The sequence below is a fragment of the Peromyscus leucopus genome, chromosome 17, assembly GCF_004664715.2.
Source record: "Peromyscus leucopus breed LL Stock chromosome 17, UCI_PerLeu_2.1, whole genome shotgun sequence".
NCBI classification, from domain to species: Eukaryota; Metazoa; Chordata; class Mammalia; order Rodentia; family Cricetidae; genus Peromyscus; species Peromyscus leucopus.
Genome location: NC_051077.1, coordinates 52,913,856 through 52,939,494, shown reverse-complemented (window position 1 = coordinate 52,939,494; position 25,639 = coordinate 52,913,856). Strand labels below are relative to the sequence as shown.

The window sequence follows — 25,639 nt, the reverse complement described above, 5'->3', positions numbered from 1 at the left end:
CTCGCACACACTATGTGCCTGCATGCATATCTCATCACTCAAGGCTCACGTGCACTTTGAAGGCCAAGGCCTGAACACGTGTGCACCTGTGTTCATGTTGTATGTGCTCATGATGCCAAATGTTCGAGTGTCAGGCGAGCATGCGTCCCCACAGCGTGTGCCACATTGCCTGTGTCAGATGTGCCATAGGCATTCACTTACACACTTGTAAACACTACCCACTCACTCCTGCATCATGTGTATCCACAGGCACACTCTCTCATGGAGACACACAAGCAGTGCTGACACTGTCCCATGTGGCCTTCTGTGTCCTCTCCTCATGCTGGATTTAGAGAGCAGGGTTCACCTGGGAAATGCCGACTGCTCTGTGGCCTCTGGTACCTGGTGTCAGAGTTGAGTCTTCTCAGCATGGATCCAGGATTGGGTCCCCAGGGCCCTCAGTCACCCTGTTTGAGGCTCTGAACCGGGCTCCTTTTCACTGATGCAGCCTGGGTTCTGCCAGCCATCGTGCCGTGGGTGTGCCTGTGTGCTCCTGCCGTCTGACCTTGGCAGGCCTGGTGCGACTCTTATCTCCTGTGATGCTAGTGAGACCACGAGATAGACAGGGCAGGTGACATGATGCCTGCTTACCACAGAGGAAGGGGCCACCAGAGTCACGGGGAAGATGGCATCTGCACCTGGGCTTGGTCGTCCCCCCCCCCCACTTTCTTTGGTCACTTGCCATTTGCTCTTAGATCAGCAGTCAGGAGACCCCAGCCAGGAGGGCCCCAGCATCCTGAGAATTGGGGCTCTCGTGCCCTGTCATCCATGAGCACCTGAGGGGGCCTAAGCATCTTTCCTTTCACTCTCCCCAGAAGCAGCAGCTGGACAGAAAGGCGCGGTGGTGTACACGCTGCTGGGTGGTAGGTCCAGATGTGTGGGGTGCATGTGAGCCTGCGGCCCTGCTGTGGTTGTGTGGATCTTAGGCTAGCTCTAACCATGCAGGCACTGCCTGGCACCTGTCCACAGCTCAGGACACTCCCTGCCTTAGCTGACTCGCTAATTAGCCCTGTTTGATGGGAAAGCATTTGGCATCACGACCCTGGTTCGTGCATGGATTTGGAGCCCAGCCATACATTTCCTCGTCCTGTTTCCATCCATACCACAGATACCACAGCTACTCTCACAGGTGGACGGGGTAACAGTATAAACTGACCAACTCCATGGCTGAACTTGATCAGAAGCCAGGGCACGCTCTGCATTCTGACCACTTAAGAAGGGACATAGCCAAGCCGAAGTGGGACCTTTACCTTATTTTATGTCTGAGACAGGATCTCTGTGATAACCTAGAACTCAACAATCCTCCTGCCTCAGCTTCCTGCCCCACTGTGCCCTGTTTTTGGATGGTGCTTTTCTGTCTACCCTTTTTCCATTGAGGAAAACCACATAACCAGTGTACAACAGTAACCACCTTCAGCTGCTCACATGCCATCATTCAGACCCTTGGGATATCAGATGTTGAGCTCTGCAGTGGGAGGGCTGGTCCCTGAATGGCTAGGAGCGGGTGGAGGAGGTGGGAGCATCCTGTTCCCAAGGACCCCCATGGGTGGTAGGCCTGTCAGAGAAAGCGTGGCAATGGTGGTACTTCTCCAGACTCAGTGTTTTGTCTGGTTCCGGCAGGAATCGTGAGCGACAGTGACTTTCCTCATTCTGATGGCATGCCTGTGTGTGAGATATGCCACCACCTTCCTAGAGTATTGATTTTCTAGCCCGGGGACAGGGACTTTCTGAAACCCTACTGGGTCCCTGTCCCTGGAAGTGGCCACTTAGCTTTGGGCCACCTGTCCAACAGGAATCTGAGGGGATGTTCAGTCAGGCTGCTTTGGGGACATGAGGGCCTTGGGCAGATGTCCCTGGGCTGCCCTGGACACATGCCCAAAGCTCACCCAGCCTCAGTTTCCCACAGCCTGGGCCCAGGCTTGTAAGTATAGCACTTGGCATGGTGATGTATAGTACCTGCATTGCGTTGTGTGTCCATCCCCAGCCCCCCTCCCCCAGCTATCCCCCGGTACAGGGCCTGAACACAGGTGCCAGACTTAAAAGCCAGCCCTGGGTCCCCTGAGGGTCATCACTCAGGATGTGCCAGTTTGGGCCTGGGTGGCATGTAGTTACATGCTACCTTCTCCCGGCTCCACGTCTCCTGGGGTCTGCCGTTTGTCCTATGAGTTTCCGTTCACATAGGGATTGGCTGCGTCTATTGTGGTACCCCCAATGCCGAGGATACAGTTCTCTCCTTGAAGCCATAGACTGTATGCCCTAGGCTGCTGGGGTGTGCAGAGAAGTTGGACGTTTTGAAAGCGCTGCATTCTTGTGCCTGGAGATCTTTTCTAGAAAGGTCTATCAAGGTATTGAATAACCTGCAGGTGTCTGTCTGAGCCTGAGGCAACCGACTGCTTTCAGACACATGCAAAACAGCCCTGAAAACTGCCAGTTGGAGTGAATGCGCACCTCCCCCAGGTAAACAGTGGTGTATTTTCTGCAACGGACGGAGAGGAGATCAGTCAGAACTCACCGCTAAAGTTTCTAGGTAAAAGTTGTTGATTTGCAAAGAGAGAAACAGATTTTTTTAAGTGCAGGAAACGGCTGTGTGGGCGTCAGTGATTGGGCTGCCTGAGATAGCGGGATCCTGGCGGGCCCCACCCTGCCACTTCCTGCCAGCGCTGCCCTGCGGCTCCCAGCAGAGCCTACCCGCTGCCCCAGCTACACTCACTCACCAGCCAGTCACCTTTAACCTCTCCCCAGGTTAATGATCATTTTTATTACTACTCGTGACCTCCCCCACTTCTGCAAGGCCAGGCGCACGATGGGGAGGATAAGGTCATGGCGACTTTGCCCCTTCCCCACAGCGCCTCCTCTGACCGTGCACCCACGTTAGCAAGCAGCCCTCATGAGCAGCCACATGAGAACGGTCTGGCCTTGTGTTGAATTCGATGCCCCTTCCAGAGCAGAAGCAAAAAGTCATTTCTCCTGTGGCATACACTTCCTCTCCCACCCATGTGAGATCTATGCAGAGTGGCATGAGTTCCTCACAGGGTCACTGTGGCCTGCAGGGTACAGGCACAGGGAATGTTCTAGGGCTGTAAGCAGCCCACTCGAGTGTGCTCTCAACCCTCCTGTGAGGTACCAGGCCAGGGTCGGAACCTGCGTGTCTGGGCCCTGGTGCTGGCCATGCTGTGCCCGAGCCTCCTGTGGCTGCGTGTTGTCAAATGGCATCGCCATCTGAGCCTGTGGTTAGCACCTCTGCCCTGAACGTAACTACTTTAATTCCGTTCCCACGATGGTGGCAAAGAGATAATGCAGTGGGTACACTAGAGAGTTTAGAATGGGACAGACTTGTTCCATTTCAGGAAGATTCTGGCGTTTGCCAGCCAGCCAGGATGGGCAGAAGGCACCCAAGCAGCCCGAGACACCTAAACTGGTGGAGCGTCACCACCCCCATCTTGCCCTCACTCAGTGCTCTGCTGTTGTCAAGGCAGCCCTGGAGTGTCTGTCCCAGGGCCCGGTGTGTGTAACCAGTGCCTGCTGAGGATGCTGGCTGAGGAGGCACCTGTGTACTACTACAAGGGCTGCTTTCCCGGCGACTGCGGAGTCCATGCTTCTTCAGCTAGTTTCGGTGACCTGGCAGTTCCCGCTCTTTAGAGTTAGCAGAACAATTTGAAAATAGAAAAAGTATTTGCCTACCTCAGCACACCCACCCTTTTGTACACAGCAGGGTGGATCCAGTGGGTGTCTTGTAACTCCATTACCTGGTATGCAGTAGTGGGTAAATGCCCCTCCAGGAGTGGGTCACAGTCATTGGAGCTCCTGGGGGCACCTGCAGGATGTAAGCCCAGAGAAATAGGGCCTTCCTTACCATCTGTGTCTGCAGAGGTGAGTGGGCAGAAGCCACTGACTCCCAGGCCCTCACAGAGCCAAGGGGTCACTGTTGGTTTACGTAAAGGATTCAGGCTAGGGCTCCAGATACAGCCTCCCCAGCCCTCTGGCAAGGGCAGGGTAATCACTCACCGCTTGTCAGAAATCTGACCATAAAGAGAGCCAAGTAGGGGGTGCTGGAGAGATGGCTCAGTGCTTTAAGAGCACTGGCTGCTCTTCCAGAGGTCCTGAGTTCAATTCCCAGCACCCACACGGTGGCTCCCAACCATCTGTAATGGAATCCATTGCCCTCTTTTGTCATGCAGTTATACATGTGAGTAGAGCACTCATATACATAAATTACATAAGAAAAAAGAGCCAAGTAGGGACCCTCCTCTTAAACCTCCCCGGGCTCCTCTGTGGGCCTGTGACCCTTTCCACCACAGGGCATTCGTTCCCACTGTAGACATCACAGTCTGTGGTGACTTTGTTAAATGTGGGCACTCGTCTCCCTGCCCTTCACAGAGGTAGCATTCTAGCTATGTTAGCCCTTGTGGGGAAGAACAAAGAAGGGCCCTGGCAGCCCCATGGCTGTGCATAGCCAGCACTTAGGGTCCCCACCACCTGGCTTCTCTGCAGATAGCATCTCTCTGAGCACCCACTGGGACAGGAGGTCGTGTCAAAAGTGCCTTCTCGGAATGCAGTGGGAGACCTGTCGGTTTGTGTTGTTTCGCAGTGAAGACTGACAGGTGCCAGCAAGGTGGCTTATGCCTGTGGTCCCAGCACATGGGGGCACAAGGTCCCGCTGAGGCTGTAGAGTGAAGCCCTGTCTCGAGAAACACCAGAAATGAATGACAGAACACAGGGCAGGTGGTTTGTAGCAATTCATGTCAGCCCTGCCCCCAGCCTGTTTTCTTCTGTAGGCTAATGTCACCCCTTCAGTTCCTTGTTAGAGATCAGAGCAACCTTTGTGAAAACTAGAAGAAAATTGTCATCCTCGCTTCAAATCCGTTTGTCTTTTGTGCACCCGAAGTGAGTGGCCACCTTCTTCCCTTTGCATGGTGGGGTGATACCATGTCCACCGGGCCCGCCAGCCCCAGAGAGTCCCATGACCCCTGCCCGTTTCACAGTAGACAAAAACAGCCAAGCACAGGTGGGGATAACAAATATTTGTTCAGCTTTTCTCCTTAGCTCAGACCCAAACCTCATCCTGTCCCCTCCAATGTGCCAAGCAAGTCTTCTCAAAAATTGGTAAATATTTTTGGTGGGAAATGTCGGCACCATGATGTGATCCGGGACCTCAGATTTTTATCTCCTGGGCTGTGCTCTGTGCTCTGCTCTGCTCTGCCGGTGTGCAGGACTCCTGCCTGCCTGCAAGCCCGCAGTGGCCCGGGCACCGAGGCTGCCAGAACAAGTCAGCTGGAGAACGGAGGTGTGATCAGAAAGGACGCCTTCCTTGTGACAGTTGAAAGTTTGAGTCAGGCAGTTTGATTTCTCTCTCCTCTGTCCCTGCTTAGTTTTTGTTTTGCTGTTAAGCTCGGGCAGAAAGGGGTGAGATCTCTGGTGACCTCTTAGTGTCTCTGCCTGGTGTGTCCCTGCCTGGTGTGATGTTCCTCACCTAGTTCCCAACAGAAGGACTCCCAGAAGCCTGGCAGTATGAACGACCAGTGCTGTTTGTGGTGAAGGACACTTGACGGTGTTTGGGTGCCCATGTCAGGGTGCACAGCAGTGTGGGAGCGACCTGGGTTGCAGAGGGTAATGGCTGGGGTGGGGCAGCTGCCCTGACCACAAACCTTTAGTCTTTGTTTTCTAGTTGTCTTTTTTGGAGGTGTTTTTCCTGTATTTATCTTTCATCTGCAGAACTGCGTTTTCTAAGTACAGCGATGATTTGTGTTAACAGAACTTAAGAGTTTGACAGAGGCAAGCACACACTCTCTGGTTTGTTTTGTAAATTTTCCCCCTTTTACAGCAGGATGTCTCACCCTATAGCCCAGGCTAGTTGCCTGGAACTCATGATCCCCCTGCCTCAGCCTTCAGAGTGCTGAGGTTAGAGGTGTACACCATTCCATATGTATGTGGTGCTGGTGAGAGCCCAGGGCTTCCTGCATACCAAATAAGTTAAATATTTGATATTCTCCTTAATCAGATTTCTAGGGACCCTGCACCCCAGACCTCTGACTGTTCTCTTGTATCACCCCTTGAATGGAGAGAGTCACCCTTCTTGGAGCTGATTATTGAGATCCCAGTGCATTACCTGAACCTGGCTCTGGAATGGCTTAAGGGATCCCTGAAAAGCAAGCTAAGGTCAGGTGAAGGCGAACCCCTGACCTAGTCTCTGGGTGTGCTGGCTCTGTGTACTGGGCGACAAACAGCTTCGGAAACCTGAGAAATAGAAAATTAAAGAAATTCTTACCAGGGTGGGGCCGGCCACTGAGTAATTTTTTTTTAGCAGAGTGTGCTGTGGTAAACCATGGAGTTCGTGTTGTTTTTGCCGAAGTCAGTGCTGTGTGTGGTTTCGGTACACCGCTCGGGTGGCTGTTGAAACTGCTGTGGTTTCCACATAAGGCCTACTGTGCCTCTTCAGTCCCCTCAGCTAGTACAGCGGGCCGGGGGCATGGGCCAGGGGTACCATGCCTGCTGTGGCATTGATTACCACACACCAACCTGCTAAATTTTTCATGTAACAAAAGTTACATGTTGTTGTTTGTTACTTTGAGGGGGGCATCTCACAGGCTGTCTCAGAGATTCCCCCTGCCTGAGTGCTACGATTCAAGGTGTGTGCCGCCATGCCTGGCCAAACAATCCTTTTATTGCTGTTGTTATTAATGATACTTAGGAACTTTGTTTTTATTTCCTTCCTTTTCTTTTCTTTAACTACATTTATTTGCACATTCGTTAGTGGCACACAGGTCGGGGATCGAGGGCAGCTCTCAAGGGTCAGTTCTTCCATCATGTGAGTCATTGAACCCGGGCTGTGAGCAAGCAGCTTCGTTTGCTGGGCCATCCTACCAGTATTGACTTTAGACATGGCCTCAGCCTTTCTGAGTTTATTCTGATCCTTTCCCGAAGCCATCTCTCCATACTCGTGTCCCAAGAGCCCAAACCACTGTGACCTTGCTTCCTACTGCTGGGACAGACAGAATGACTGTCACACTCAGGATCAGCTCCACCTCAGAAAATAGGGAAAGCAATTAAGGAGTTAGCAGAAGTGGTTACATAAAAGCAGGAACTAGACCCAGCCTTGAAACAATACAGCCACCAAAAATAACTGGGTGCCAAGTGGGAAGCCACGGCCAGGGGCTTCCATCATTGCTCAAGCCCTGGCACAGTCCAGGGCCACGCCACCCTGCAAGTGGAAGGACCTGCAGCGCCTGCACACCAGCACCCAAAACACAGGCACCAAGAGAAAACAACCGTTTCTCTCCTGAAAACAAGAGGCAGCAGTTGCTGCTGTTGGGTTTCATGAGCGCAGTCGCGATTTCTAAATAACGGTTTCAGCTGCAGCGAGTCATGGTGTGAAAGCCTCTTTTCATCTCGGATCACCTCTCTGCTCTCAGAAGCCTTAGCCTCACTTGGCTGCAGCCGGCTGCATTCCTGACGGCCCCTCCCAGCAAAACAGTTTTTTGTATATATATATTTTTTAAATCCCGCAAGCCAGAGGAGAAAGAGTTCTTCATCAAATAGATGAAGAGATTCAAAGTGGCTAGCTGCCTCCTTTCCCTGCTCAGATGTTTTCAGATCTGCCCAGCCTTGCCACACCCTTTAAGAAATGTCCTGCTCTTAAATTCTTATTGTTCATTGTTTTTTGAGATGGTGTCTCATGTAGTGCAGGCTAGCCTCAGACTCTAGGTAGCTAATGATGAACTTGAACTCCTGGTCTTCCTTGCTTCAGCCCCTGTACTTGAGTCAGAGGCGTGGTCGACCACACCTAGTTTTTAGTGGGTAGGGAATGAAACCCAGGGCTTCGCTCCGGGCTGAAAAAGCACCCCACCCTTGTTTTTATTTGAAACTGGGCTGACTATGTAATACAGTCTAGCTTTAAGTTCATAACTCTGCCTCAGCCTCCCAAGTACGGGGTGACCGCCCACATAACATGGTCAAGGCCAGCCGGGGCTACATGAGACCCTTTCTCAAAAAACAGAAAGTCCTGTTTCCATTAGTGACCTTCTCTGCATAGCTGGGGGTCAGGACTTCTAGCCATGGACTTGATGGTAGAATATGGTGACAGGCTGAGCAGGCAGCACAGGCTAGGTGGGGATGTGCAGGAGGTCCCTCCACTCCTCATGACCCTCCAAGAGTCAGCTGGTTCAGTCTCTAGTCTAGGACCTTGTCAGTACTAGACCTGCACAGGCATGAGTTAATGTGTGTTTGTGCATGGTGGAGGTGGGTTTCAGAAACCATGATGGCATAAGATAGCATCTGCTTTGAGAGTGCCCGGTGGAGGTGGGTTTCAGAAACCATGATGGCATAAGATAGCATCTGCTTTGAGAGTGCCCGGGGTTGGGGTCACTGCAGAAAGCTGGGAGGAGAGTTGGTGTGTGGTCCTGGGGCTTTCCTGGTACTCGGGTACCTAGGGAACTCAGATTTTGTGCTATAGAGAGCTACATTCAGTCAAAGGCGCTCAGCCCTCCCTCCTAGTTCCTGGTTGGGCACTGAGGATGGGGGTGGGGGAGGTCCATATTCAGGGATAGAGGTTCCAGGCATTGCGAAGAGAATGAGAAAGCACACAGTAAGTGACTTAGCTACCAGGCTTTAGTCACAAGGGCCACAGAGGCTGTGACAGGTACCTGAGCCATGCCACAGGATGACCTTGGATGTAGATGAGGTGGAGTGCATGATGGGTAGGTGGGAAGGTCTCTGGCGGGAGGGGGTTTGTTTAGGGTGGAAGTTACAGAGGCAGTGAACAGAGAGGGTGCCCAAAGGAGGGCAGGCGCCTCTCCATGTCATTCTCTTTGCCTGGCTTCCCTTGGCCGAGGCTCCCAGAACACAGGCTGTGCTTATGTTCCCAGCAGTCTGGGGACTGAGGAAAGGGGCCCAAGACAACAGTTAGACTCTGTGTTGGTACCACAAGTGTGCTGGTTCCTTGTGAGCCTCCCCAGCCTCTGCTGCCTGCCTGCTCTGGGGGTCCAGGGATACAGGTGGCCTTGGCTGCCTGTTCCTTCATCTCTGGTGGGGGGCCTGCTGGGGACTGGCCTGCAGGGAGGCTGGAGGTCGGCAGCGGGGCAGAGAGAACAGCAGGGGTATTTGGGAGTGGGAGAAAGGTAGGCATTAAAGCCACAGGGGTTGGGAAGCACGTGTGTATGTGCCCTTCTGATAGGGTCTCCAGGTCTGTGACCATGACCTTGGCAGAAACCTAAAGGGAGGCTAGGTGTGCGGTGCATGCCTTTAATCCCAACAGTCAGGAGGTGAATCCCAGGCTAGCCTGGTCTACACGGTAAGACCCCACCAATTTATTTATTTATTTATTCATTCATTCATTCATTCATTCATTTGTTAAGAGGCAGCAGCCTGAAGGGACAGTGCAGTGATGCTCACTGGACTCTTCCCATGGCCATGCACCTGCTCTGCCCTCTGTCACCAGGCCCCACTCCAGATGTGTCCTGTGAGTGTGTGAAGTATAACAACTAGAACAGCGACCCTGTCAGGTTCTTGTCCCCTGGTGGTGGTACCAGGTCACTGTCACGTGAAACTTATTCCTCATGGTACCGTGCCGCTGGCATCAATTAAGCTGAGAGACAGCCTGGATCTGACTATTGCACTTTACAGCTGTGTGGGCCCAGGCTGCCATTATGCTTTCACAAGAGAGCTGTAGCCAGGCACAGCAACAGACTGCTCCCGAGTGTCAGCCTGACAGCCCCACCCCCAGTCTCATTCCTGCACCACACATGAGGAGACTGGGGCCAGCCAGGCCTCAGAACTTGTCCTCCATGAGGCTTATACAGCTGGAGGTGGGTGGGAGGGTGTTCAGTGGTCTGGGGGAGCAGAACACGATGTTAGGCCCTTTCCCCTTGCATTTATTCATTTGCTGGGGGGGACGAGTGCTGTGGCACACACGTAAGTCAGAACACCTTACAGGGCTGTGTCTCTCCTCCGTGCTGGTGCCTGGGGTGGCTCAGGTCGTCAGACTTGTCAGCCAGCGCTTTACCTGCTCGGAAGTCTTGCCACCTGGACTACCATCAGGCAGTGCGCTGGTTGTGATGGGTGGGAAGCAGGTGTCCTGGGCTCAGGTGTGCTGTCCACACAACCAGGTGTTTCTTTCTGAATGATGGCTTTGAAACCATGAGACATGCCAGTGTGGGTAGTTCATTAACACCAGGAGCTGTGCGGACCTGGCCCTTGGGCTGATGTTTCAGCTGTGGATGTCTGGACACCCCTGTGTGTCCTGCAGAGCAGCAACCACAGGAGGCAGGAGTACCGAGCTGACCTTGCCTGGAGAGCCAGGCAGAGGTCCATCTCTTGTGTGTGGTTGGTGTTGTTCCCTGTAATCATGCCCTGTGCTCTGGTGAGCTGGAGGCTATGCCTCTGACCTCGTCACCAGGGAGTCCTCCTGGCCCCTTCCCTCTGTCCCTCTGCTCAGCTGTGACGGAAAAGGTGTGACGGGCTGGGCTAAAGCAAGTCCTGTGCCAACAGCCTGCCAGTCTCCCCCCCATAGTAACTGTAGGGAAGTGTGGACTTGGGTACTGGGAACCAAACGAGTTCTCTGCAAACCAGTGTGCGTCCTTAACTGCTAAAGACAGGTCCAGTTTTATGTGACATAAAGTGATCTTGGGCCAGGTATGGCCCCACACATCTGTCATCCCATCACTTGGTAGGGGGAGGCAGGAAGATGAGTTTAGGCCCAGCCTGGGGTACATGAGACCCCGTCTCAAAAATAACTTTAAAACAATTACACCACTCTTCTGGCATCGCTCACAGTCTTGTTGCCCCTCTGCTCCGGGTTATTATAGAATGCTGTAACAAGTACAGAGTGGGCATGGGATCATGGATTCCAGACACACACACCCCAAAAAATCAGAGTCCCAGGGCCAGCACTCCACCCTGTCGTAGTGAGTAACTTGTGTTTCCCTTTTTTTTTTTTTTTTTTTTTTTTTTTGTCTTCTGTTTTTTGTTGTTTTTCCCTAAACTTTCCAGGTCAGAGTACACCTGTAAGCCAGCTGGGTTCTTCAGCCTTCCCCGAGTCCCCCGATCCATTCCAGCCACTCGGGGCTGACAGCGGCGACCCGTTCCAAAATAAAAAGGGGTTTGGGGACCCATTTAGTGGCAAAGATCCATTTGCCCCCTCCTCTTCAGCTAAACCTCCTAAGGCCTCTTCCTCCGGCTTTGCCGACTTCACCTCTGTAAGTTGAGTCCTCCCTCGGCCGCCTTCCTGCCTGGCTTGCTGCTTCTTGGGGGTGGGCGTCCCTGTGCAGCCACCACACTGCTCCCCTGCTGCTGGCACCTCCCACCACCCAGCCACTACTTTGTTATTATTCTGCACTGGCCTCTCTGAGGGAAAGGTTGTGGATAAAGCTGAGTGAGAACTATGTTGAACGCCTGCAGGAAGATGAGATTTCTCCCGGGTGGGTGACATGGAGTGTGCCTGCCTCCGTTCAGTGGCTGTGTGACCTTTGTCCCTCAGGCAAGGCTGCTGTGTTCACTGAGCTTCTGTTGGAGACATGGTCTCTCTATGGAGCCCAGGCTGGCCTGGAACTCACAGTCCACCTGCCTCTGCCTCCTGAGTGTTGGGACTAAAGGTGTGTGCCACCACGTTGGTCCATTGAGTTTTGGAGGCTGAGCATGCAGTCATTTCCTAGGACTGATTCTGAACATTTCATCAGGTTCTGCTGCCTCCAGAAAGGTCTTTGCGTGCCAGGGTCGGTGGTCCTGCCCAAGTACATCATGCATGTAGGAGAAGAGTCCAGGCAGGATGTCCAAGAATGAGGGATTTGGTTACTTTGTGTTCTGCGTTTTGTTTTTTGTTTTTCCCCAATTTCTATTTGGTTTATTAGCTACAGTAAAAAAAGAACCCAGCCTAGAGGACCGCCCTGGAGCCTCTTCTCTTTCCCAAGGGTTCAGAGAGGCCGCTTGCCCAGGCCAGAGGCTTCCTGGCAGCAGCCTGGGCTCTGACCAGCGCTGCCCTGCTCCTGTTGAGCCAGCCCGGGCTCCTTCATGGCTGGCATTCTTAGCACCCTCCACCACCTCAGGGCGGCCTGTGCTCCGAATGTGCTGCCTTTCCATAATCCATTTCACCCTTCCTGGTGTGGACGTTTTCCCAAAAGCTTTCCTTGATGTTTGTGAAGTTCCTCACTGGGCTGCCAGGGGGGAGACTTTGGGATTACTGCTCTGTTTACTTTTTTTTTTTTTTTTTTTTTTTTTTTTGAGACAGGGTTTCTCTGTAGCTTTGGAGCCTGTCCTGGACTAGCTCTGTAGACCAGGCTGGCCTCGAACTCACAGAGATCCACTTGCCTCTGCCTCCCGAGTGCTGGGATTACAGGCGTGCGCCACCGCCGCCGCCACCACCCGGCTCTGTTTACTTTTTTTACTTGCTTTTGTTTCTTTGAGATAAGCCTGGGCCTTAGTTTGTAGCCTAGAATGACCATGAGCTACTTACTGGTCCTCATGCCTCCAAACAGTCCCGGAGTGCTGAAGTGTGGCTCAGTGGTGATTGACTGGCAGGGCCCACATATGACCCTAGGTTCTATTCCCACTGCAAAAAACCCAAAAAACAAAGCATTTGTATCAGAGCACAGTGAATACCCAGGTCCTCCCCAGCTGTTAGTGACATCCATGGAACGTGGCTGTGCTGTGCTTCATTTGAATTGCTTAAAGCAGAGCTGGGCTCAGTGGCACTCATCTCTTATCCCAGTTCTGGGAAGCTGAGGCAGAAGGATCTCAGGGTTGAGGTCAGCCTGAGGTACATGGAGAGACATGTCTAAAAATAGTAATAGTGATAATAATACACTGGCCCTGGCCCTTTTGTGGTCCCTGGGGACCTGTGACTTTTCTGAACTGCAGCTCGCTCATTTCTGTTGACAGTGCACAGTGTGTACCTTCAGAAAGGCAGCATTATTAGACAAAGTCGGAGAGAGAAGCACTTGGAGTGTTTTGAATAGCACGAGGTTTATTTTCTGGTGGGAACTATTACCAGCAAGACCAGGGCTGGTGCCATGTGTGGAGTGCATGCCCAGCTCCACACCGGCTCTGTCTCAGCACCGGGCAGGTGGGAGCAGGAGGCTCAGGAGTCCCAGGTCGGCCTGCGCTACAAAAATAAAACAGTCCGTTTGAAAAACAAACAGATCGGCACAGCTGTCACCACGTGACTGCAGTGCTGGGTGCGGGCAGGGAGAGCGGTTGTGGAGCCCAGCCGCGGTGTAGAGAGATGACTGTGGCCTTCTGAAAAGCTTGCACTTCCTGTGCCCGCACCGGCAGAGCGCCCGTTCCCCTGCACCGCTTTATCGTAAACACCAGGTTCTGAGCTGTGACCGGGCTAACGACTTGGTTGTCCCAGAGTGCTTACTGGCTTCAGTTTTATTTTTCAGGTGTATCTGTTTGTTATTTGGGTCTTACCGAGGCTGTTCTCAAACTTGAGCTTCTGGGTGCTGGGGTGTTTGGTACTGTACCCATACTTAGCTTAACTTCTGATTTAAACACTCTCATCCCAGATGGGAAACTAAATTCTGTCCTGCCCTGGCCTGGCCTGTGTTCCCATCAGCACGGCACAGCACAGGCCTCCCTGATGGCAGAGCCCCAGTGGGGACAGCCCTCACTCCCTTCGTGAACCTGCTTTCCAGGCTCGTTGGGACTTTAATACTGTGAAGCTCAGAAAAGGCTGTCGTCACCTGTGGTTTGGGCTTTTGGAAACTGATGTCCCCCACGAGGGTTGGCCATGCTTTCCTTGGCACCTGCTGTGGCACCCCAAAGCTTTCTGGTGGTGGCCGGTTCCCTCGGTGGCTCTTCCCATTAGCCGAGCTTCTCCCTCCGGGCTGGGGCCGTAGCTCAGTGGGTAGTGCTCACTTAGCGCCCACAAAGCCCAGGGCTCATCCCCAGCACCCAGGAGTTAAAGGTCGCCCTCAGCTAGTTCAAGTCCAGCCTGGGACTACAGGAGACCCTGTCTCAAAAAAAGGACGTAGTAGCCAGCACCTTTAATGCCAGCACCTGGGAGACAGAGAGACAGGTAGATTTCTGAGTTGAGGGAAGCCTGGGCTGCATAGAGAGAACTTTTCTTGAAAACAACAAAAAAGTTTCTTTACATCCTGGCAAGCAGGGCATGACTGTGCCTATCAGAGACCCAGGGAATTCAGGGCCATCGTGGGTTGCCAGAGTCCCTACCCTACAAAACAGCCACGGACAGCCGTTCTGCCTCAAGCCACTCGTGCGTGCGTTCCTCAGGAGCAGCGAGGGGTGTGTCTCCAGAGTAGCTGACATAGCCCGTTCAGCTTCCTTAGGAGCCAGGTGGACGTCAGACTACTGCTCTGGGCTTCGCAGATGCCTCCAGGAGCAGACGGGAGGGGCAGAGTCTGCCTGCACGGCACGATCCATGCAGGCACGTCTCTTCAGAGAGACAAATTCTCATTGGTGAAGGTGCCCGAGAAAGGTGGGGTCCTCTTGGCTCTTTGGGGCCCTGAGACAGTACAGAAGGGAAGTGGCCCCCAAGCTGCTGTTCACCTCAGGTTCAGGTCACCCCTCTGTGACCCAGGAGAATCGGAGGTAGCCTAGTCCAGGCATCTCCAACCAGGTCTAGTCGGCACTGCTGAGGAAATACCCTTGCGGGAACGTTCTCTCAGCGCACGTGCACAAGGCAGGCTGTGTGGGAGGAGTGAGGGGCTTGCTCCTCCTCTGGGGCTGCGAGGGTGAAGCCCTTCGCCCACTGCCCAGCTGCAGCTCCTGGAGTATTTACCCCTGCGTTTTTTTCTTCCTTATTTTGTTCCCCGTGAAGTTTTAGGAAAATTCCCCAAGACAGGGAGGGGGCAGTGATCTATGACCTGCATGTGGGAATAGATGAGCCCAACCTCCTAGGGATGTCTTAGACTCCAGACTTGTCCCCTTCCTGAGCCCCTGTGAGGTTCCTGGGCTCCACCCTTTCCCTGGAGGCCACACCCCTGCCACCAACAGAGCTGAGTAATATTCACTAGGCTCCTTGTCACTGGCTAGGAAGTCTCAGCTCTGTCCTAGGGCTCTTAGGTCCTGTGTGGCCCTGACTTCTGCCACCTAGAACCTCCCAGGTCCCCAGGCCACTGTCCCCACCAGTTCCTGGGGGCGGCTTGCAGACAGATCCTTTTGAGGGCCCATGCTCTGGTGAAAGAGCTGCTGTGTCCTCTGCACCTCCATCCCTCCTCTCCCCAAGGAGGTTGTGTGTCTTCCCCCGTCCCCCCCCCCCCGTCCCCCCCCCCGTCACCTGTTTCACTGCTGATGTCTGTCTGCTCTTGAGGGCTAGAATCTTAAATCACAGAAATCCGCATTCCCTGGAAGAGACAGTGATTAGGGAACTATTGAAGTCCCTACACGCGAAATGGCTCCTCCCTGGGGGATTGAGGTCTCTCAAGAGGGCATGGAGCAGAATAAGAGTAGCTGGTAGGGTGTGACAGCCAGCTGGGTGGCTGAGGCAGGAGGATTGGCTATGGTTGTAGGCCAGCCTGGGCTACCTAAGGAGACCCTATCTCTAAAGGAGAGAGAAAACTGTAGGATGTACCTACAGAGTTGGTGGACCTGCCTGCTAGAACCTTCCAGCACCAGGCCGGGCTGCCCTCTCTGCAGGGGTGGGTGTCTAGACCTCCAGTTGGCAGCTCAGGTCGAATGTACTCCGCTTCTTTTGACGTGGAGTGAGGTCAGGGACCCTAGCGTGGGCTGCTGGTCCTTACCTGCCCAGCGCCCTCCACCCAGCCGGTCCCCCTCTCACTGCCCAATCTTCCTTTGTAGTTTGGCAATGAGGAGCAGCAGTTGGCCTGGGCCAAGCGGGAAAGCGAGAAAGCGGAGCAGGAGCGGCTGGCGAGGCTGCGGAGACAGGAGCAGGAGGACCTGGAGCTGGCCATCGCCCTCAGCAAGGCTGACATGCCGGCCTAGGCGGTGCAGGGGAAGCCACTGCCGTCCGTATGTACACACCCATGCTCAGAGCGTGCCCGCTTCAAGCCGTGCCTGCCACAGCCACCACAGTTAAGGACAAGCTGGCCACCGGGCCTGGGCTTCGGGGCCTTGTTCAGAGGCAGTAGACGCAGCTCCCCCGTGAGTGGGGCAGGTAGGCAGCTGTAGGCAAAAGGCCTGGAAGCTGCTTGTCTGTCTGTCTGAGGTGTGATGGCGGTCAGTCAGGCTCCGCCTTCCAGATCGGTCAACAACTGGCAGAGACAGCCTCCAGTCTCCTGCTGCAGACAGGCCCTGCCCCCGCCCCTCCCCGCATCCATGAGACACCCCCACATGATGTATGCATTCGTTGTATAAAAATGAAGTTTGAATGATTAATATAAAATATTTTAATACAAAACGTGAAGCTGTCTTGTTTTCAGTCCAGGAGCTTGGGTCGGTGGCTCCCTGGCATGCTGAGGACCAGTGCTCCTGCAGCAGGGTAAAGAGAAGTGTTGCATCGTTTGTGTGCACGTGTGTGCATGTGCGTGCCTGTAGGTGCTGGTAGGGGCCAAAGGGGGTGTCATCCCCTGGAGCAGTTGGGAGCCGCCTAGTGTGAGTACTGGGACTCCATCTGAGTCCTCTGCAAGAGCCGTGCATAGCACACTTACTGTTTATTTATATTTGTGTTCTGTTTAGTGTGTGTGTGCACATACACAAATCCGCGGAGCACAGTGAAAGGGCAGAGGTCAGTTCTCTCCTCCAACCACGTGGGACCTTCAGATTGAACTCAGGTTATGAGGCTTGGTAGGAAGTGCCTTAACCCAGTGAGCCGTTTTGTTGATGGTGGTGGGGTTTGCTTTTTGTTTTTGTTAGATGTGGATGACTGTTTTGTCTGCATGTGTCTGTGCACCCCTGGTACCCATGAGGTCAGGAGAAAGTGCAGGCCCCTGGGACTGGAGTTACAGTGGGTTATGAGCCACCATGTGGATATTGGGAATGGAACCCCGGCCCTCTGCGAGAGCATCAAGCACTCTTAACCTCTGAACCGTCTTCTACACCAGCTCGGCTATTGAGCTTTGAAGGCAATTTATGACCAGAGAGAAGCCAGTTTGGCAATTTTTTTTTTTTCACTTTCCAGAATGCATCCTCCTTTCCTCCTCTGCAGGGGAAAAATGCTTTTGAAATGCAGGTTGCTGGCACACCCTGAGGCAGGAGCAGGCAAGGGCAGTTGGCCAGCCTGGTCTACATGACGAGTTCCAGGACAGCAAGGGCTACACAGAAAGACCATGTCTCAAAGAAAGTGATACAGTCAGACACCCCAAATCAGAAATGCTCCCAGATATTCAGCTTTGTAAGTGAAGACAAAACATGGACACTGTGGCCATCTAGTGCCGGGGCAGGCGGAACTGTGGGCTGGCCCTGTGAAGGCCTCTGGCCATGGCAGGAAACGGCCTTGTGTTCTCCTAGAGCTCACATTTTATTTCATGTGCTTAGAATCTGACTTGGGGGTGGAGTGGGGAGCGGAGGAGATGCCTGCTGCGCTAGCAGAGGACCCACGTTTCATTCCCAGCACCCACATCAGGCAGCTCAGCTACACGTGTCCCCAGCTCCAGGGGACCCATTGCCCTCTCTGGTCTCCTTGGACACTCACCCACACGCACATATAATACATTTTTAATAACCTTGCATGTGGTGGTACATGCCTTTGAGCCTCCTGCTTAGGAAGCAGAGGTAGATCTGAGTGTGGGCCAGCCTGGTCTACATAAGGACTTCAAGGCCATCAGGGCTACATAGCCAGACTGTTTCAAAATAAATAAGGGGTTAGACAGCTTAGGTTAAGAGCACTGTCTGTTCTTCCAAAGGATCTGGGTTTGATTCCCAGCATCCACATGATGGCTCACAACCTTCTGTAACTCTGCTCCAAGGGATTCACCACCCTCCTCTGGCTTCAGGGACACCAAGGACTTATGTGTTGCACATACATGTTTGCAGACAAACACATATATGCAGATGAACACTTACACTTGTATACATGCAGGCAAACACTGTTAGGTGGTTTTTTGTTTTTGTTTTTGAGACAGGGTTTCTCTGTGTAGCTCTGGCTGTCCTGGATCTCACTCTGTAGACCAGGCTGGCCTCGAACTCACAGAGCTCCGCCTGCCTCTGCCACCCCATGTTGATATTAAAGGTGAGTGCCACCACCGCCTACCTCCAAGGAGTTGAATCTGCTGTTCATGGGATTTGGGGTCCCATACAGAGGTGGGCCAGCCATGGTCATTAAGAGCTAAAGCCAGCCCAATACAAACCGTAGTTAGGCTCTGGGCCTGCAGCCTTCCACCCTCTCCATGCCCCTGCAGCTCGGTCAGCTGGTCAGCTGGTCAGCTGGTCAGCCTCTGGGACACAGCTTCTTTCCAGACGTCCCCATCACAATTGGATCCCTGGACTTGCAAGTCTGGGAGAGCCTCACCCATACAAAATGAAAGAAATGTAATTTTAAAGCGTCAGGTAAAATATGGGGCTGGGAGAGGGCTCAGGGATTCAGAGTACACACTGCTCTTTCAGAGGACCCCAGTTCAGGTCTCAGAATCCATGTTGGTGGCTCACAACCACCTGTCACTGTAGCTGCTAGGGACTCAATGCCTTCCTCTGTCTTCCTTAGGCACTGCACACTCACAACACACACATAAATCAAAACAAATCTGAAAAAACTCTCACTGCCTCCCCTCCTGTTCTGATTTTTTTTAATTACTTTGTTTTGTTTTTTGAGACAGGGTCTTACTGTGTAGACCAGGCTGGCCTAGAACTCAGAGACCTGCCTGCCTCTGCCTCCCTGGGATTATAGGGAGTCAGCTACTGTGCCTCGTTGAGTTACGTTTTGAAATGTTTCACATCCTAATGAGGTTCTGGGGCTTGGATCCAGGTCTACACAACATCCCTTCACGTGCTGTATACACACATAGCAGCTGGGAAAGCTCCATGGAGGGCACTGGATAGACTGTTTATTCTTAACTTTTTTTCTTTCCCAGTTTTTTAAAAAAGTGAATTATTAGCCAGGCAGTGGTGGCGCACACCTTTGATCCCAGCACCCAGGAGGCAGAGGCAGGCGGATCTCTGAATTCAGGAGTAAGGCCTGGACTACAGAGCGAGTGCCAGGAGTCCTCAGGCAACTGTGGGATGCCTCCATCATGGTCTTTGAAAAGCTCTTGGTTTGTGACTTTATTTGGTTATTCTACAAGCTTCACAAAACTGTTTGCATCTGGAAATACGGAGCTCCAGGTGACATGATGTCTGTCGTTCATGTTTGGCTCCAGAGTTCCTCTTGTCTCCTTTGAGGTGAGACTGTTTTGGCATCCACTGGTTGACACAGCTCAGGTAATCAGACTTGGCGACAAGCATGCTTACCACGCCATCTCTCCAGCCTTTCACTTTTCTGTTTTTGTTTTTTTCGTTGTTGTTGTTGTTGTTGTTGTTGTGTGTGTGTGTGTGTGTGTGTGTGTGTGTGTGTGTGTGTGTGTGGTTTGTCCTGGAACTCACTCTGTAGACCAGCCTGGCCTCGAACTCACAGAGATCCGCCTGTCTCTGCCTCCCGAGTGCTGGGATTAAAGGCGTGCGCCACTGCCAACGGCCTTCACTTTTCTTTTTTAAGGACCATTTTAGATTTAGAATCACAGAGATAGAGAATTCCAGAAGCCCCTCTCATCACGGCCGTTCTTAGCGTCCTACTCATCTGGAGCAATTCCCCAGCCAGCTGAACCTCTTGAAGCTGCCTCTGCTTGCCCTCGGCTCCTTTCCGTCACGGATCCCTGTCAACCTCTAACCCACCGTTTCCTTTGCTCCTGTGAGCCCTGGAAGTTCTCAGGCCTTCCTGCCTTTTTCCCGTTTTATTTTGTGTGGGGGGGTGTTTGGCCTGCATGTGTGTGCCGTGTGTGGGTGCAGTGCCCTTTGAGGCCAAAAGAGGGCATTGAATTCCCTGGAACCGGAGTTGCTGACCTTCCCAAGCCGCCATGTTGATACTGGAACCTGAACTTGGGTCCTCTGCAAGAGCAGCCGCTGCTCTTAACCCTGAGCCGGCTCTACAGCGCCAGCCTTGAGTCTTTTAAGGCTCAGAGGCCAGGTGTTCTGCCCACGCCCCTCCTTGGGATTGATGTTCACAACACGAGAGGAGGGTGACCGCTTCGTGGGAGGAAACTCACTGGCGTGAATACCCTGCCGTGCCCCTCTGGGATGGAGCGTCTGGAGGGCTGCGAGATGGTCCAGTCTGTAAAGCACTTGTCGTAGAAGCATGAGGGGCTGAGTTCAAATCCCCACAAGCTCTGTTAAATAAATCCAGGCAGGATGGCACCCCCAGTGCTGGAGGCAGGGACAGGAGGATGTCGGGCTCGCTAGCTACCCAGGCTAACCTGTGTGAGCTCCAGGTTCAGTGAGAGACCCTGTCCTTAAACAAAAACAAAAGCTGGAGAGTGACTGAGGAAAACACCTGACATCAGCTTCTGGTCTCTGTAGCCAGGGATTCACACCGAAAGCCACACACAAAAGAAGAAAGGGTCCCCACCGCCAGCCAGCTGTGGTAGTGCACACCTGATCCCACACATTGGAGTGGAGATGCCATGTCTCTAAATAAATAAATAAATAAATAAATAAATAAATGACAAGAAAGTCTTTTCCTGTGGTCAGCCCATCCCCAGAAGTACAGAAACCAGGTTTGGGGATGCAGTCTGTCATCCCAGCACCCCGGAATCTGAGGCAGGAAGTTTGGGAGTTCATGGTCATCCGGGACTACATGAGACCCTGCCTGACTCAAGAAAATTAATGTTCAGTAATAAACAAAAAGCTGGGCAATGGTGTTGCAAGCCCTTTAGTCCCAGTACTCGGGAGGCAGAGGCAGGGGAATCTCTGTGAGTTCGAGGCCAGTGTGGTCTACAGAACAGCCGGAGCTGTTACATAGAGAAAAACAAAAACGTAGTAGTAGTAGTAGTAATAATAATAATAAGTAAAAAGGACTTGGGTGGAGCTCAGTGGCAGAAAGTCCTCAGAGCTTGGGCTTGGGAAGAGCCTGGGCCAGGGTCATCCTGGCAATGAACTGACCCCGAGTTCTGAGTCAGGACTCCCCGTGACGCTTTGCAGATTCTGAGAGTCACCTTGCGGGTGGCACGAGGTCACTTGGATGGCAGTTGGGTAGGTAGAAAGAGTCAAGAAGCGGTTTATCACACGAGGTCAGACTCCGTGCCATGAAATCCCGGCTTCAAAGCTGGTTTTATGGGAAGGCCGTTCATGTCCTGAGCCCCTTGTCCAGGGCTATTTTAGGACCGAACAGGAAGCAGCCAGAAAACAAACCTGCCACCAAAAATAATAGGCTTAATATTTTGGTCCCTTATCAGATTCAAACGTGGGCCTCCCACCCCCACTCAGAGATTTTTTTCCTCGGTAAAAAGTTCCTAGGCGCTGAACAAATTGTATCAGGAGGTGAGATTGGAAAAAAAGAAAAAACGTAGGGGGAAATGGAAACATGATCATTATCTCTTGTTTATTCCAAAGAAATTCCATGCTGGGGCAGTGCTGAGCTGTGTGGACACTGTGTGGTTCCGCAGAATGGACTCTGGTTTGTTTTCTGGCTGATGAACATCTTTGCTATTGTTTTGTTTTGTTTGAGGGGAGGGGTTACGTAGCCTCCAGCTGTCCCTGTAGCCAAGGCTGGCCTTGAACTCCAGATCCTCCTGCCTCAGCTGCCTGAGGTTTACCCTCATCTTTACTAAAAACACTTGGTCAGGGATGGTGATATGGTTCAGTGGGGAAGGTACTTGCCGCTGGGAGCTCCGTTCACTCTCTGGGACCCACGTGATAGAAAGAGAAAACTGCCGGTCGGTGGCGGCGCACGCCTTTAATCCCAGCACTCGGGAGGCAGAGCCAGGTGATCTCTGTGAGTTCGAGGCCAGCCTGGGCTACAAAGCGAGCTCCAGGACAGGCACAAAACTATACAGAGAAACCCTGTCTCGAAAAAACCAAAAAAAAAAAAGAAAACTGACTCAAAAATTTTCTCCTGACATCCATGTGCACACAGGAGCTGTGGCACATGCATTCATCCCACAATCAAGCAATCACTATAATGATTTTAAAAAAACTTTAAAGAAGAAAAACTGTTAAATGTCTGTTTTGTCAGTGGGTAGTGGTGGTGCACGCCTGTCCTAGCATTTGGAAGGCTGGGGAAAGGAGAGGGAAAGTTTGAGGCTAGCCTGGGCTACATAGCAAGACCTTGTCTTAAAAAGCCACCCCCCCCCATTTAAAAACATATGTGATTAACTTCACTGGCTGCCTAAGAGAGAGGCGAGAACACTGACTCAAACATCAACTCCGACACGGTGTGATTCCACGTGATAAACACAGCCTGGAATCGTCTCTGAACCAGAGCAGCATTGGTTACAGCCGTGAATGTCACTGTCATCTCAGCACTGGGGAGGGGGAGGCAGGAGGATCAGGACTTTAAGGCCAGCCTGGGCTGAAACTTGAGACTGTCTCACATATAATAAATGAAAATTATTAACCAGGGGTGGAGGCGAATGCCTTTAGTCACAGCACACGGGAGACAGAAAGAGATCTCTTCAAGTTAGAAGCTAGCCTGGTCTTCGTAGCAGAAGAAGGGCTATGTCTCCAAATAAATAAACAAATCTCACGGCCAGTGAGATGGCTGAGTGGGTACAGGTGAGCGCTGCCAAGCCTGAGGACCGAGTTCTGTCCCTGGAACCCACGTGGCGGAAGGAGCTGACTCCTGCAAGTTGTCCTCTGACCTCCACATGTGTGCCATGGCCCTGGAACATGCACGCACATACTAAATAAATAAATAAATACAATTTAAAAAGCAGCACTACGCGTTATGTTGATCTGGGTGTGGGCTGTGCTTCTGTCCCCGCAGTGCTCAGGAGTCTGAAGAATGAAACCCACCAGCCTGGGCTACACGGTGAGAATGTCCTCCCCACCACAAAAGTTGGTTTTATGTTTTTATGGGGGTTTGTTGACATTTTTTTTAGGTTTTGAGACAGGGTCTCAGGTGTCCCAGGCTGGCCTCACGCTAACTATGCAGTTGTGGGTGACTTTGAACTCTGGATCCGCCAGCTCTGAAGGGCTGGGGTGACGCCTGCAGACAGAGAATGCTTTAAAGGGGGCTGAAGGAAGAAACAACAGGGTTCATGGGTTAGGGGAGCAGGGAGATGGGATCTCATCACACTCCTGGCAGTCAGGCTGGAGTGCCACACCTTATACCTCCGCTCTATAGGTTTTATGTTTTTTTTTTAAAGGGAAAACATTGCTTAAAAAAAAAAAGGGAAAAGATGCAGATCATTCAAAGTTACTCTCTGCAAACGGGAAACAAACAATAAGAAAAATCTGGGCTTGACTGGCCTGGCTTTTGTAGTTGGCCTCTTTTGTGTGAGGCTGAGGACTGGAGGAACCTCTCTTTGTCATGTCAACTGAACTGGCAAGGTTAGGTCCTGGTTCTTCCCAAGGTCAGGGAACCGGTCAGGCCTGGCTCACAGACTGACCTCTTGGGACCCAGTACAACAGTGCAAAGCAGGACAGTTCTCCTTCCTGGGTGAGGCCTGGCCACGTTGAGGAGCATGCTGGTTATGATGTTGATTTTTTTAATCATGTAGCTCAGGCTAGCCCTAACATGCTACATAGCCGTGGATCATTTTGAACACATGATCTTCCTGCTTCCATTTCCTCTGCGCTGGGATGACCTGGGTGTGCCGCTGGTTGATGATGGGGATGGAGCCCAGGGCCTGGTGCATTCTGGGAGAGTGTGCTACCCACTGAGCCACAGCCCCAGAGCAGTGCTTGTACTTGCTCACGAATCTTCACATTTCTATATCTAGCAGGTGGGGGTGTGGTCCCTTCTCATCAGGAGTTTGAGACCAAAGTGGGCAACATTGTGATACTCTACCTGCAACATGAAGTACAGCCAGGGCTGGCGACATGGCTCAGCACTCTCAGGCTCTTACTGCCAAGCCTAAAGACCTGAGTTCCGTCCCAGACCCCATAGGGTGTGAGGGAAGCAGGCTGTCCTTGACTTCCTCAATGAATGAATGAAGCAAGGAATGAACAAATAAACAAGTAAATGGAAACCAATTCCCAGAACTCAGCAGTCACAAGGACCCTCACTGTTCCTCCTGTCAGGTCATGTGACCAGTTGGCTCTCCCACAGAGACGGCTTCCTCTGGCTGCCCCAGGGCTTCATCCTTCCCCTTGGAGAACTGATTTCTTGGGTTCCATTGATAACCAAAGGGAGGAGGGCTCAGACGGACAGGCCATGGGGGATCAGGAGTTCAAGTCCACTCTCAATTGCACAGCCAGGCAGAGGCCAGCCTGGGCTGTGGAAGACCCTGTCTCCAACAGCAGAAAATGGGCCAGCTAGATGGCTCAGCGGGTTAAGGCACTTGCAGCTAAGCCCTAGGACCGAAGTTTGATCCTGTTGACACACGTGGTGGATAGAAGGGACAGACTCCAGCAAGCGGTCCTCTGACTTCTACATTTGCGTGTAAGTGTGCGAGCGCGGGGTAAATGTGAAAAAAACGGCAAAACCAGTCCACGTCCTGTGTGTATATGAAATTCAAACTCATCTAGCTAGGTGCAGCTCAGGTGCAGGGCACATGTGTGCCTGAGGCTCTGGATTTCACCCCATCACCTGCCAGAAAGGTGCAGAGCCCCCAAATCATCCCCAAGATAGTAGGAAGTAATGAGTAATGCACCCGGAAAATAAGTAAGCCAGCAGGTAGAACGTGAGTGTCGTGTGTGTGTGTGTGTCTGTGTGTGTGTGTGTGTGTGTGTGGTGTGTATGTGTGTGTGTGTGGTGTGCGTGTGTGCATGTGTGTGTGTGGTGTGTGTGTGTGTGTGGTATGTGTGGTGTATGTGTGTGTGCGTGTGTGTGTGTGTATGTGTGTGGTGTGTGTGTGTGTGTGTGGTGTGTATGTGTGTGTGGTGTATGTGTGTGTGTGTGTGTGGTGTGTGTGTGGTGTGTATGTGTGTGTGGTGTGTGTGCGCGTGTGCATGTGTGTGTGGTGTGTGTGGTGTGTATGTGTGTGTGTGGTGTGTGTGTGGTGTATGTGTGTGTGTGCGTGTGCATGTGTGTGTGTGTGTGTGGTGTGTCCCAAAGGGCTGAAGAAAATGTCTCTCTCTCCTTCGACAGCTATGAACCTAACTGCCTCTCGTGCTCAGGGATGGACAAGCGTCCTGAGCCCTCCCTTGTCTGGGATGGAGTGTTGAGGGACCTAGTCTGTGCAGGTGATGACAGCTGACCAGCATTCAGGAGCACAGGACCACAGTGTCTACCTGGAAGACGACCATCAACAGTTCTTTCTCTTCCTCTGACACAGGGGCTCGCTGTGCAGACCAGTAGGCCAGGCTGGCCTCAAACTCAGAGATCCGTGTGCCTTGACCAGGTGCTGGGATCTAAGGCATCCACCTGGGAATTGGACTCTGATGGGAACCAGAATGGGGTTGATGATGGGAGACCCTGCCTGCTGCTTCCCGAGTGATGGTGCAGGCTCCTGGGTGTTGGAGACCCAAGAGGCTCAGTATCCCGAAAGCCTTCTGGGATCTGACCATTCAAATGACCCAGTACCCTTGAGGTTGGGGTGTCTAAAACCAGAATGCTAACTTTAAAGGCTGAGGCTGGACCAGGAGACTTCCCCCTTGGGGCGCAGAGGCCACTGCCCTTCTGTGG

General features: G+C 52.5%; 1 protein-coding gene and 1 long non-coding RNA gene across 9 annotated transcripts in view; both read left to right on the top strand.

Moving 5' to 3' along the window:
- Eps15l1 (epidermal growth factor receptor pathway substrate 15 like 1) overlaps positions 1–16,345 on the top strand; it is a 95,866-nt gene extending 79,521 nt beyond the window's left edge. For 2 of the 8 annotated variants that reach the window (XM_028893545.2, XM_037211799.1), the window contains exons 23-25: positions 855–902; positions 11,023–11,228; positions 15,787–16,345. In XM_028893545.2, coding sequence (XP_028749378.1) covers positions 855–902; positions 11,023–11,228; positions 15,787–15,930 — 398 coding nt within the window. In that variant the 3' untranslated portion in view covers positions 15,931–16,345. Of the gene's footprint in view, positions 1–854; positions 903–11,022; positions 11,229–15,786 lie in introns of those variants that run through there. The other 6 variants (XM_037211800.1, XM_028893546.2, XM_037211801.1 and 3 more) reach the window with 5 other exon arrangements.
- On the top strand, positions 909–9,109 carry LOC119089235. Its single transcript, XR_005093113.1, has 2 exons — positions 909–8,274; positions 8,335–9,109. It is a non-coding gene; the product is annotated as an uncharacterized LOC119089235 (long non-coding RNA).
- Positions 16,346–25,639: the final 9,294 nt, after the last annotated feature.